Source organism: Thamnophis elegans, chromosome 2 (genome assembly GCF_009769535.1).
Source record: "Thamnophis elegans isolate rThaEle1 chromosome 2, rThaEle1.pri, whole genome shotgun sequence".
NCBI lineage: Eukaryota > Metazoa > Chordata > Lepidosauria > Squamata > Colubridae > Thamnophis > Thamnophis elegans.
In genome coordinates this window covers 124433160-124446905 of record NC_045542.1, presented here as the reverse complement: position 1 = coordinate 124446905, position 13746 = coordinate 124433160, and the positions used below count along the sequence as shown (strand labels likewise).

The window sequence follows — 13746 nt, the reverse complement described above, 5'->3', positions numbered from 1 at the left end:
TATGGCACTTGTTGTCCCTCTCCATTTCATAGGGTTTTTGTTTGTTTGTTTATATCTCAAATATTCAGGGAACCATTCAGAAATTTATGCCATAGAATTATTGTTGAGAACAAGATATATAAGCCATGGGACTGCTCCCTGAAAATGCAGATGAACATGCAAAGTGGCGTTCAATGATCCGAAAAGAGGACCTGCACCTGTGGGAATACGCTAGGAAGAAGAAGGGTTATTGCTGGGAAAAAATATTATTGGATGAAGGCTTCCTTTTTTCAGTAAAAAGCAGAGAAAATAGCCCCATTTATTGTATTTAAAACACCTTTGTATTTTTCTTATGCATCCCAGTGTCACTTTCCTACCTGAGCCAAGAGAAATGTATTCAATTTCACATTTTTCTTATTTAAGAATCAAACTGCTTCTTGAAGTTGTCCTGCCTCACTAAACGACTGGAGTTTGGGGAGGTATCATGCTAGAGGTGGTAGTGTCTGATAAACTGGATTTATTGTTATTTGTAGACAATGGTTATTGTTGTGACTCAGCAGATGTCTGCTGTGAGTCTTTTTGGGGTACAAGATTTGTTATGCAGCTGGGGCTTGTTAGGGGCAGGTTTGGAGATAAAAGGATGGATGCTGCCGCGCCCTAGTCGCAGGAGTCAACGTTCCTTCGTGTGTACAACATTGCTTGATACACTTGGATTAGTGCTTTGGTGTTTCCTGTAACCCTGATTCAAGGCTACACTTGGAAAAGTGCATTGCTTATAAGAGTTGTTTTGTTTTCATTCTGTTATCTCGTTCGAGACTGTATTTATGTTACTTTTGGGCTCGAAGCCAGTCTGAGCTGAGAACTGATAAAGAAAGTTCCTTTTAAGTTTATTCATCTTGCCGTTTGTTAAGAGATGTGAAGGGGGGACAGAACAGGTTATTAATGAAATGGATGATAATCAGTGCAAAATGATAGCAGAATATAACAGCCTGAGGAAGTTCAAATATCAAATCACTACAGATGTTTAAACGTTAGGGGAAATTCACCCAGTACCAGACTGATTCAGCAGCTGCATTTACGTCCGGTTTATCCACAATTAAATCTAGGCAAATACGTAAACTTGCTTCATCAAAAGCAAGTTAATGGAAGTTTGGGGTGCAAGGCTGATAGAAATAATATCTACCAATTAGTATTCCTGTGATGAAAATTATTTGAAAGATAGCTTCATTGACTTTCACTTAAGGGCTGATGAAGATAGAAAGTAACAGATGAGCATCTGGAAGGCTAATTGTATTACAGCTAAAACTAATTGTGTTGTACGTGTGTTGAGTTTATCAATTCATAAGTCCCATTAACACTTCTTTTTTCTCTCTAGATACCCCAAATCAGTTATGCTTCAACTGCACCAGAGTTAAGTGATGACCGGCGCTACGATTTCTTCTCACGGGTTGTTCCTCCAGATTCCTTCCAAGCACAGGCAATGGTGGACATTGTGAGAGCTTTGGGATGGAACTATGTTTCCACCTTGGCTTCTGAAGGCAGCTATGGTGAAAAAGGCATGGAATCCTTTATACAAATTTCCAGAGAGTCAGGTAGGTGAAGAATCATCCTGCATGTAATATAATATTGTATAAATTATAATTAAATATTTTATAAATAAATACCTAAAGTTGTGCATGTAAATGTGTACATATGCCTGATTCAGAATATTTTTTTAAACATTTCTGTATTTTATCATTTTCTTTCAAAGGTCCTTCAAGCTGTTCTTGACTTTTGTAGGAATTTTCAGATATAAGCATTTAGAAGTCAGAGGAATAAATGCCATTAATACTCTGTTAGGAAAAAAAAGAACAATGAAATTATATCAAATTTTTGATCCCCCACTGTTAGAAATCTTATATTTTGGAATGACAATATTGAGTCTTTATCTCTTCAAGTCAGGAGTACTTCTGAAGCTGATAATTTTTTAGATACAGACTCTGTATCAGATAGTTCTTGTATATTTTTTTCATATAATTTCACACTTTTTAAAATTGTATGGGCTGCTTTAAGAAGGAAATCTCTTGTTTTTTGATAGAGGGATCAAATTTTATTACCTCTGAAATAGTATTGAACTAACCCTGAGATTTGTATTCGAGGACTGCATAGAGGTTTATGAAGATACTCCCTTGCTACTCCAACAATTTCAAATAAATCAATGATTTTTAAATGTTTATGTGTTGGCCATCTTTTGCTGCTTAAGGAGTATGCTAAGCAACTTCTCCTACATTTAATTAAAATGCTCAAACCAGATTCTGTAGCAGATTCTGGCATTAGTATACACTCTTTTGCTGATGTGTAGTATAATCTAGATTGGTAACTGTGGGAAAGCACTATTCTATATAGGTTTGTCTGGTGTTGTGACGAATCTCACTGATAAGTCCTTGACAAATTTCGAAACAATCCCAGAATACTTGGGGAACATAGTATGAAAGCCATTAATATAAATATATACAGTCTGTTTCTCTACAATAGAATATGTCATCTATTTAATGCTTGTGAAAGAAATGATTTCTCATCATTCTGGAACATCCCAAGGTACAGGAAAGCTAATCTTTTGTTAGTTCAAATTCTTAAAATATTTGATAGATAAATTAAGATTACATGAAAAGAAGTTAATTAAGTAAAAGGATTTTGCTGTGGTTGTTTATTATTGCCTTAGTAGCTTGAGAAAACAATATGATGCATTTAGATAAAATCATTCATTGTATCTGTTGTGTACTAAACATATTAGAACAATAATAATGACAACGGTTGAAATAAAAAGAGAACATTCACAGAAAATAATCCAAAGTTGACATTGTTCACTAAAATATCATAATGATGGGGAAATATATACAAAATGTATTTATTGTGTTGTTCGGAGTGTGTTGTATCACATGTGATATCACAATAATTTAGTGTGGGAAAAGTCAATTCCAATATTTTTGCTTGTTCCTTGATTACAAGGAGAACAAATAGAATTACATCAAATGCAAAAAACATCATACAGTTATGTGTTTATTTGCCATTGGATCAAATACCTTTGTGGTATTTATTCAATATTAGTCTTGTTGGGAAGCCGTTCACCTGCCTAAACTGGAAAATGGCATGCCCAATTTAGTGAAACCCACGTTCTTTGAAAGTGATTGATGGAACTTAGGATATGAATGATTGAGAACCATTGCTATACATCTGATTTGTAACTGAAACATATATTAATTTATTAAATGCATTATTCTCCAGACCAGAGACAGGGAACTTGTAGCCTTCCCAATGTCACCAAAATGCAATATTCAACGTTGCTCATCACTGGCTTAATAGTTCTGAAAGATTCAGAAGGCCACACATTTTCTACTCCTAATTGAAAGCTCTTGAAATAAATGAAGTTAATTAATTTCTTTGGCTAAACATTTTGTGCTAAAATGAACTAGATCAGTGGTGAGATTCAATTTTTTTTACTACTGGTTCTGTGGGTGTGGCATGGCTTGATGGGCATGGCAGGAGAAGGTTACTACAAAATCCCCATTCCCTCCCCACCCCACTAACCTGCTTTCCAGCTCCATTCTCCTGTTGAGGGCAACAAAAGAAGATCAGCTGGGAGGCAGTGGGGGTGGGGCCAGTCTATTTGCCGGTTCTCCGAACTACTCAAAATTGCCATTACCAGTTCTCCAGAACTGGCTGAATACAACCTCTGAACTAAATTAAGCAAATACATAGTATAAGATTACAAATTCCTATTAAATATTTATTAGATAGATTTGCTATCCAATGAGATTTTTTTTAATCTAAAACAGTTCATGTGAAGAATGTGAACACCAGATCACTCTGATTGATTATTTAGATTCAATAATCAGTAAGATAGCTGCAGAATCTAGATGTTTGGTCTGCCTACATTATTCATATATTAAAGAGCACCTCCATAATTACTAATGTTATAAACTGTCACTGAGTAATTAAAGATATTCTATTCTTTATTCATGTAACAATTTGCTTTTGTGGCAGTGCTGCAGTTTAAAAAAGAATTCTTTATGAGAAAGATTCTTCATATTGGTATTGAAAAAAATGTTGGTGTTTGCTTGCATTTTCCCATTTGTCTGGATACATATTTATCTAATATCATATAGGGAAAATTTCTGAGATTCAGTGACATAGGAATGGATGAAAACTCACATTTGTGTTAATAATGGAAATACAAGTTTATTCATTTCCAAAGCTAAAATTATAGCTTTTGCATTGCTGAATTGTGCACATGTGTAGCTATTGCCTACTGATTAAGATATCTATGTAAAATTAGCAACACATCAAATAGGTGCTGATAGAAATGATTCAATCATATTTTCAATATGCATATTAATTTATTTAGATTGAAATAAAGCTGCTAATTGTTAGAAAACAATTCAGTTTAAAAAAAACATAATCTTCCTGCTTAAAATAATCAATCATACACTTACAATGCTTTAGAGTTCTAGAATATTTGAATTTTAAATTTTTTAAATGATACCAACATCCACTGGCTTCTAATCAATATTCCAAGTTCCAGCTTTGATTTAAAAAAATCACTTCCATGATGGATTCATTGTTCACCCACAGCACTTATGACAACTGTTTTTGGTTTCATGCCACTATTTATTTCTCCAAGCCATTATTTTAATGGCTTGTAGATTAGATATATATTGGGGAAATAGGGTACAGTTTCTCCTCATTTATTATACATGGATATCTTGCTTCCCATCCATGAAATGTTATTCCACTAATTCCTTCTCTTCCAATAGGTTTTTCAGTGAAAATTATGATAGATAGAAATACGATTGTTATACATCACGATATGAAAGCTCATTCCAGATTTGTTTCTAATTAGAGACTTTATCCAGTTTAGATTGATGATGTGACGATGTTATCCATTCAGTGATGTCTAGTTCTTGACAATTCTATGGGCCAGGTCTCACCACGTCTTCTAATCTTGCACTATTTTCAGTCCAGATTTGTATTGCCTAATGTTTTTTCCAACTTGGATAGAAAGGCATACTTTGGGAATAGCACAAATCATGAAGTAGAAAGGAAAAAGTCATGCGTGAGAAGTGCAAGAGCTGATACTTAAGCATTGAACTCTGAATCTGTAGATCATTTGTAGATATACTGCCATCTTCCATGGTGATTAAGGACTTTTATGATGGTGTTTTGTCTGTCATATTTACTTCTTCTAAGTCTGGCAGGATTATTTCCAGAAAGGTATACTTGGCTCAGAAATTCTGATTTGGATTCGGAAAACTTGAATTGGCAAAATGTAACAGATTTCTTGCATATATATTACCTTGATATATATTATCTATATCTATACATATCATCTATATGTATTATTTTAATATATATATCTTCTATATCTATACATATCATCTATATGTATTATCTTAATATATATATCTTCTATCTATCTATCTATCTATCTATCCATCCATCCATCCATCTATCATCCATCTATCTATCTATCTATCTATCTATCTATCTATCTATCTATCTATCTATCTATCATCTATCTTATCTTCATATATCAGATAATAGATAGAAATCTAATAGCTGCACATTCTGTTTTATACTGACTTATAAGGCATGGGGCAGCCCTTTCCTTCAATCGACAGCAAGAGTCTTTCTGCCATGAATAGGATGGGGGGGGGGGGAACCCCTTTGTTTTCTGTCAAGGGACTTATTGGAAGGAAAATTAAACTGATCTCCAATAGGCTTCAGGCCTATTTTGGAAAAAAAAATGGTTCCAAGCAGTATAGAATATCAGTTTCCTCTGGCAGTCTCGTGCAAGTAATGGCTCAAAAAAAGGGGCCAAAAGATCTACTTGTGAAATATTGTAATGTTGTATGGTAACAACAAGCTGCTATAGGAAAAAACAATTATTTAAAGGGATAAGCTATTGCAATTTTCTTTCTAATCTAACGTTGCAATAAATAGTATTTAGTATGTGAGGTCAGGGCTGGATTACAAATGTTGAGACAGTACTTTTGTACGATATCCTTAACAAGAATTTAGCCTAGTTTGTGGAAACGTAAAAATTAGATTAACCATGAATAAGCATGCCGTATGTGACCTTTAGCAGTGGAACTGGAACTGATCTACTAGGAAGCAAAATGAAATGGGTAGAAATTGATACAAAATAGAAGTAGCTTCTGCTGAAATTTTCTGAGAAATTCCAACCATTTCAATGATTAGGATGAACGTTTCTCAGGGAATGCTTTTATCTGTCTGAATCTGGCCTATTTATTGTTGTATTCAGTATGATGTGGATGATAACAAGAATTCAGAGCAGAGTGGAGCAATTTGGGATTTTTGAAACTAGAAGTTGATATCGAAATCTATCTCTAAATTGCCTCATGACTCCTTCAAGATCCTCCACGAAACTGCCCTGCCGTTCTATAGCAGTTGGGAATATGCTGAACAGAAAGGAAGCATCCCCATCAAACTAGATAAATGGACTGGTTTTATATTCTGTTTTGCTTTCTAGTTTTCTGTAACACTTTTATGGAAGTGTTGGGTTCAGTATCTGACAGGACCACTTTGAAATTTCAGTGATCATTGTAATCAGACTTCCATCAGCTGCTCTGATCTCAGCACCCTGGGGACAGCAGTGGAGAAAACTTGAAATAACTTAACTTTTTGCTCACCACACTCTTCTAGGTTTAGACAATTCTTTATTGCTTTATTACCATTGGTTTTCTAATATTGTTGTGTTTTATATTGTTGTAAGACACCAAGAAATGTGTTTTACAAGACGGGTAGCCATACAAAGTCTTTTAAAATAAGCATCTGAGTAAATAAGAAAGTATGTAAACATTTGGCTGATTTATCTACTTGATTGCAGTGATGGAATTCAAATAATTTAACAAGCGCTTCACCCAGGATCAGGTTGACTGTCTTGGGAGGCATGGCCTGTTCCCATTCTCCAGCTCCATTGCACTTGCGGGATGAGCCTCCAATGATGGCCAACCAGACCCTGGGTGAACCAGTTGTTAATTTACCCCTCAGCTATCAAAGTGGATCCTGGGCACTGCGCTGCAATGGAAAAATGGGAAATGGAACAGCCGGCAGAGGGAAGGAAGAGAAGCAGGGAAAAGAAAGAAAGAAAGTGGCCTTCTCCTTGCCTCACACTGGTTGCTCCATTGCCCATTTCTCCATTGCAGCACAGGTAATTTAACAACAGGTTCACCCATACCAGTGTGAACTGGCTGAATCTCACCACTGCTTGATTGGCTTAACAATTGCATTGTTGTTCTCTTAGATGTTTTCCTCAGAGTTGGCCTTATCTATACATTTATTCCTTGCCACAATCTTTTCCTTTTGTCCTTTTGTACTCCCTTTTCCTCTAACTATTTGTTTGAAAATAGCTACAGAAACATCTCAAAATAGGATTTTGAGCAGGTAGAAACTGTTTTGTTTAAGTATCATCTGCCTGTTTACCTATCTAAATTAGGCACGTGTAAAACATAATTTTCAGTGCAATGTGGCATTCTTCCTCCACTTACAATATGCTAAATTTTCTGCAAATTTCATCCCATCTTAATGAGAGAAAAATCCAATTTACAGTATTTACAAAGTGAGTTTTCCCATAATTTGTGCTGTGAAGTTCAGTTGATTGTGCTATCCCAAAAGGAATGTAAGACACACTGTTCTATTTTTCAAGAGTTGATCCAGACTTGAGAGAGGCCAGATACCTTTGCATATATCAAGCAATGTGCAAAGGCATTGCAAATGTTTAAAAACATTAAAAATCCACTGTCTAAAGTAGTTTTATTCATTCTATTTAGCCCAGTATACCCCTTTTCTTATATAATTATCCTGATAAATTCTTATTCCTTTGCAAATCCCTCTTCAGATGCACAGACCTGGCATATTTTTAAAACACAGCTTTCCTGAATGTGAACTTTCCAAGGTGATACTGCTGAATCACAGCCAAATTTATCACCTAGCTGTTGTTCTTATAATTAATGTATGTATGTATGTATGTATGTATGTATGTATGTATGTATGTATGTATGTACCTACCTACCTACCTACCTACCTACCTACCTATCAATCTATCATTTGCATACCCATCTCTCTCTCTTTCTCTCTCTCTCTCTCTCTCTCTCACACACACACACACACACACACACACACACACAATATTATTATTTTAAAAACAACAGTAAATAACAACCAAAATATCCTTGCTACCACACCAAACCAATCATACTATTATCCTGCTGACTAAAGCTTCATTCTAGCCCAATGCTTAGAGGAACAACTAAATATTTTCAGCCTTCTGGAGTGCTAAAGGGATAGGGACAACTAGAATCTCAGTTGGCAGATAATTCCAAAAGGCTGGAGCAGCTGCAGAGAAAGCACACTTCCAAGATCCCATCAGATGACAGCATGTAAAGGAGCATTCCCACTCTATCTGATCTAGTGGGATGGGTATATGCCTCAGGGAGAAATGACCCTGCAAACATTTCAATTTCAATTTAATAAAATTTGTATGCAGCCCACTCCGTTGGGACTCTGGGCGGCTTACAGGCAAGATAAAAAAGCATTTAAAATTTAAGATAAAAGATACAATTATTAAAATTACACACCATCCATTCTGTCTAAGTGGGGCTGGATATTGATCAACAGCCCTAGGCCTGCCGGAACAGCCAGGTCTTGGTGGCTTTACAGAAGGCAGGGAGAGTGGTAAGGGTCCGGATCTCTATGGGAAGATCATTCCACAGGGCCGGTGCAGCTACAGAGAAGGCCCTCCCCGGGGGGCCGCCAGCCAGCATTGTCCGGTCGACCGCACCCAGAGGAGGCCCAACCTGTGCAATCTTATTGGTCATTGGAGGTAAGTGGCAGGAGGCGGTCTCTCAGGTAGCCAGGTCCTAAAAAATGTAGGGCTTTAAAAGTAACGACTAGCACCTTGAAGCGTGTCCGGAGACCAATGGGGAGCCAGTGCAGCTCGCGGAGGATGGGTGTAACATGGGTGTATCTAGGTACACTCAATATTGCTCACGCAGCTGCATTCTGGACCAACTGCAGTCTTCGAACACTCTTCAGGGGCAGCCCCATGTAGAGCGTGTTACAGTAATCCAGTTTTGAGTTGACGAGGGCATGAGTGACCATTCGAAGTGCCTCCCGGTCCAGGTAAGGCCGCAACTGGTGCACCAGGCGAACCTGGGCAAAAGCCCCCCTGGTCACAGCTGACAGGTGGTGTTCTAATGTCAGCTGCGGGTCCAGGAGGACACCCAAATTGCGGGCCCTCTCTGAGGGGTGTATAATTTCACCCCCCAGGCTAAGAGGTGGAACGTCTGGACTATCCTTGGGAGGCAACATCAATAGCCACTTGGTCTTGTCTGTATTTAGTGCAAGCTTGTTAGCTCCCATCCAGACCCTGACAGCCTCCAGGCACTGGCACATCACTTCCACCGCTTCGCTGAGTTGGCACGGGGTAGACAGTTACAATTGAGTATCGTCCGCATGATGATATTTGATCCCGTGCCGGCGTATGATCTCACGCTTCAAGCCAGCGGCTTCATGTAGATATTAAATAGGAGGGGGGACAGGACCGAACCCTGTGGCACCCCATATTTGAGGGGCCTAGGGGTTGATCTCTGTCCTCCAACCAACACCGACTGCGAGAGGTAAGAGGAGAACCACCTTAAGATCATGCCTCCCACTTCTACCTCCTGTAACTGTTGCAGAAGGATACCATGGTCGATGGTATCGAAGGCCGCTGAGAGGTCAAGAAGCACTAGGTTAGAGGAATGTCCTCTATCCCTGGCCCGCCAGAGATCATTGATCAGCGTGATCAAAGCAGTTTCGGTGCCGTAACCAGGCCTGAAATCCAACTGAAAGGGATCCAGATAATCTGCTTCATCCAATGTCCGTCGGAGTTGAAAGGCCACCACCTTCTCAACAACCTTCCCTACGAATGGGAGGTTGGAGACTGGGTGATAGTTGTTTAAGATGGCTGGATCCAGGGAAGGTTTCTTAAGGAGGGGTCTCACCACTGCATCCTTTAGAGAGTGCGGGAAGGATCCCTCCCGAAGAGAGGTGTTAACAATCCTCTGAAGCCAGCCACGTGTCACCTCCCTGCTGGTCAAGACCAGCCAGGAGGGACATGGGTCCAGTAAACAGGTGGAGGCACTCACCGCTCCCATGGCCTTGTCCACTTCCTCAGGAGTGACAAGTTGGAACTCACTCCACAAAATCCGATCAAGACCTTCCCCCGGCATCTCGGCTGGTACCGTCCAAGTGGAGTCCAGATCCGTCCGAATCTGAGCGATTTTATCCGACAGGAAATGAACAAATTCCTCAGCTCTACTCTGTAAGGGCTCGTCTGCATGCCTCCCTTTCAAGAGGGAGCGGGCTATCCTAAACAGGGCGGCTGGGCGAGATTCTGCGGATGCAATAAGAGCAGAAAAATGAGCACATTTTGCCGCCCGTATCGCCACTAGATAAGTCCTAATAAAGGCTCTTAATTGTGTTCGGTCGGATTCGGAGTTACTAGCCATCCAGCGTCGCTCTAGCGTCTCTTTTGGCGCTTCATCTCCCGGAGTTCCTCGGTAAACCAAGGAGCCCTCCTGGATCCACTGCCGCAGAGAGGCCATAAAGGCACAATCCGGTTTAGAGCCTCCACCGCCACTGTACAAGAGCCAAGGTGGCACAGTGGTTAAATGTAGCACTGCAGACTACTTCAGCTGACTGCAGTTCTTCAGTTCGGCTGTTCAAATCTCACTGGCTCAGGGTTGACTCAGCCTTCCATCCTTCCGAGGTGGGTAAAATGAGGACCCGGATTGTTGGGGGCAATATGATGACTCTGTAAACCGCTTAGAGAGGGCTGAGAGCCCTATGAAGTGGTATATAAGTCTAACTGCTATTGCTATTGCTATTGTATTCCAAGCAGCGACCAAGGACTCCGCCGGACTGTGGGCCAGACAGTCAGGTATCTCACCAAGTGCTATCTTTTTTGAGACAGGACTTTCAAGGTGAACACCTTGAATTGCATCCAGAAAGCAATTGGAAACCAGTGCAGCTCATAAAGCAGTAGTGTAATTTGAATGAACTTCAGGGAACCTAGAACTGTGTATATCACTGCATTCTGACCCAGCTGCAATTTCTGGATAGTCTTTAAGATGAGCCCTTTGTAGAGTGTATTGCAATAATCAAGTCAGGAAGATTAATTCATGTGTGACCATGAACAAGCCACCCCCCCAGTCCAGAAATGTGTGTAGTTGGCACACAAGATTTGTACAAAGCAGTAACTGCCACCTGCTCTTCCAGCAGGAGCCATGAGCCTAGGAGCATTCCCCAAGCAATCAAGAAGATATCATTTAAAACTTGGGCAAAGAAATAAAAAGTGTCCCAAATTCAACTATTTAAAAATGCCAAGTGATGTAGATTTCAAACTGTTGGAATTGAAAAATTGAAGTAGTAGTGAATCTAGACCACATTTTGCAAAATGTGTAGATGAGTTAGATGATGATTACAGTTGAAGCTCATTTTTAATACAACTTTTGCAACTGAAAATGATCCATGACACCATTGTTTTGTTCTCTGAGTCTGTCAACCACATGGATGTAGCCTTTGGCTATAACTTTTACTATATATGCCAACATTTTCTTAGTGTTTGAAATAAGAAACACTGGATTAGCCTAACTCTTCTCATTCCAATTAAGGTTGGACTTCATATACTCTTACTATATATGCATTAAACAGATTATTTGCAAGTATTCTGCTCTTGCTTGCACTTACAGGCATACTCTAATCATGTAATAATTTTCATATATAACTATTTCACCCGCTATTATGTGCACAGATTGACATGGAAAATTCAGCTATTCACATATTATCAAATGCTGTGAAATAATTTATCCAGGACTAACTATACAACATTCTTGCAGCCACCAATGCTGAATTTTGGAAAATAGAGTCTTAGAAAAGAATTGCATAAATTCAGACATTCAGTCTCTATTTTCTTTCCAATGTCTGGAGTACAATTTGGTTGCAATTGGCCAATTATAGATTCTCTTGAAAATGGCTATTTTCTCAAGAACAAATTTCCTTCTGACTTCCTCTACTTCATGCATAAGAATAATCGAAATGGAAGCGAAGGCAAGGAGAAAGAAAAAGAAGAAATGTTCTGGCGATGAAGCATACATCTTCACATCTGAAAAATGTGTGTGTGTGTGTGTGTGTGTGTTTGTGTATCTGTGTCTGTGTCTCTGTGTGTGTGTGTGTGTGTGTGTGTGTGTGTGTGTACGTGCATGTTAAAAAACAGATAACAGTTATAAAATAGTGTAAAGAATGAATGCTAGATATATATTTTGCATTATGACTATTTTTCCTGGTTGATAATTGCTCAAAATGGAGAATTTGAGAAAGAACTACCATTTTTATTTATTTATTTATTTGTGAATATATAACCTGCTATGGTCCAGACAACTCTAAGTGGGGTACAAAAGCAACAGCCATAACCAACAGTATAATAGCAAAAATAACAAATGGCATTTAGTTACATCTTAAGAATAACAATTAATATATCATTCTGGCTCTGGGAACCATATAGGATTCATAGTGACAGTGATATAGGAATATCTTTTAAACTTTAAAAAGTTTTATCCATGTTGATAAAGAAGCATGCTGGTCACATAATTTGTGAGCATGACATAAGGAACCTTTATATGTATGCTGAACACATCTGTAGAAGTCCAACACATGAGGTGTCTAATGAGCCACTGCACATCTGTGCATATATTCTTGTAAGGTGTGTGTGTGGATAGATAGATAGATAGATAGATAGATAGATAGATAGATAGATAGATAGATAGATAGATAGATGATAGAGATAGGGCATTATGCACATTGATACTACTGTCAGGTGAACATATAGGTATGAAGAATAATCAGGTAGCCTTCTTGTAAAAAATTTTAAGCAATGACTTGTGTTATTCTGATATTTTATCAGAACTGATAGTATTTAAAGTATTTTAAATAATTGAAAGAATACAAATGCATGTTGGAATATCTGACTGTCCCTTGTGCTTTTTCAAAGTTACACTTTTCTTGAAAAATACACAGAATTCTCACAGATTATACAAAATGTCTATATCATCATCCTGATAACTGTGCCAAATTATTTCAAATCTGACTTAATTCTCAGAGTGTATTAAGATATTATTCTTTTGTTAGCTTTTTAAACACACCTCTAGACTTAGGTTTTCTTGCTATTCTTCTTATACATAACCCTCAACTTATGACCATTGGTTTAAAAACTGTTTAAAGTTATAATGGTACTAAAAAAAAGATTTATATCAGTCCTTTCACTTATATCAAAACAGTGTAGGTCAATTGATCAAAATCCAGTCAGTTGACAAGTGGTATGTGTTTATGATCACCGTCTGGTCGTACAATCACAATTTGTGACCTTCCCAGAGCTCTTCTGACAAGCAAAGTCAGTGAGGGAACCTGGATTCTCTTAATCACATGATTAGATTTGTAATGGAAGCCCCAGGCCCAGTTGTGGTCATAAGTTGAGAATTACTTGTATTGATTTTTATTTCATATTTTAAATTAGTTGACTTTTTAATAAGAGATGAAGATTTTAATTTCATGCAACCATTTATAGAAGTCAGTAGATATATGTGATGAAAGCTAGTAGTTCAAGTGAGTTTTGATAACATTATAGGACATAATTTTTAAAGAGAATTTCATCTTCAGTTAATATCAGGA

At 38.0% G+C, this 13746-nt stretch overlaps 1 protein-coding gene across 1 annotated transcript in view; it reads left to right on the top strand.

Annotated features, from left to right (window-relative positions):
• The window catches only part of GRM7 (glutamate metabotropic receptor 7), a 474525-nt gene that overhangs the window by 156987 nt on the left and 303792 nt on the right, over positions 1-13746 (top strand). The window contains exon 2 of the mRNA XM_032210561.1: positions 1355-1571. Coding sequence (XP_032066452.1) covers positions 1355-1571 — 217 coding nt within the window. The remainder of the gene's footprint in view (positions 1-1354; positions 1572-13746) is intronic.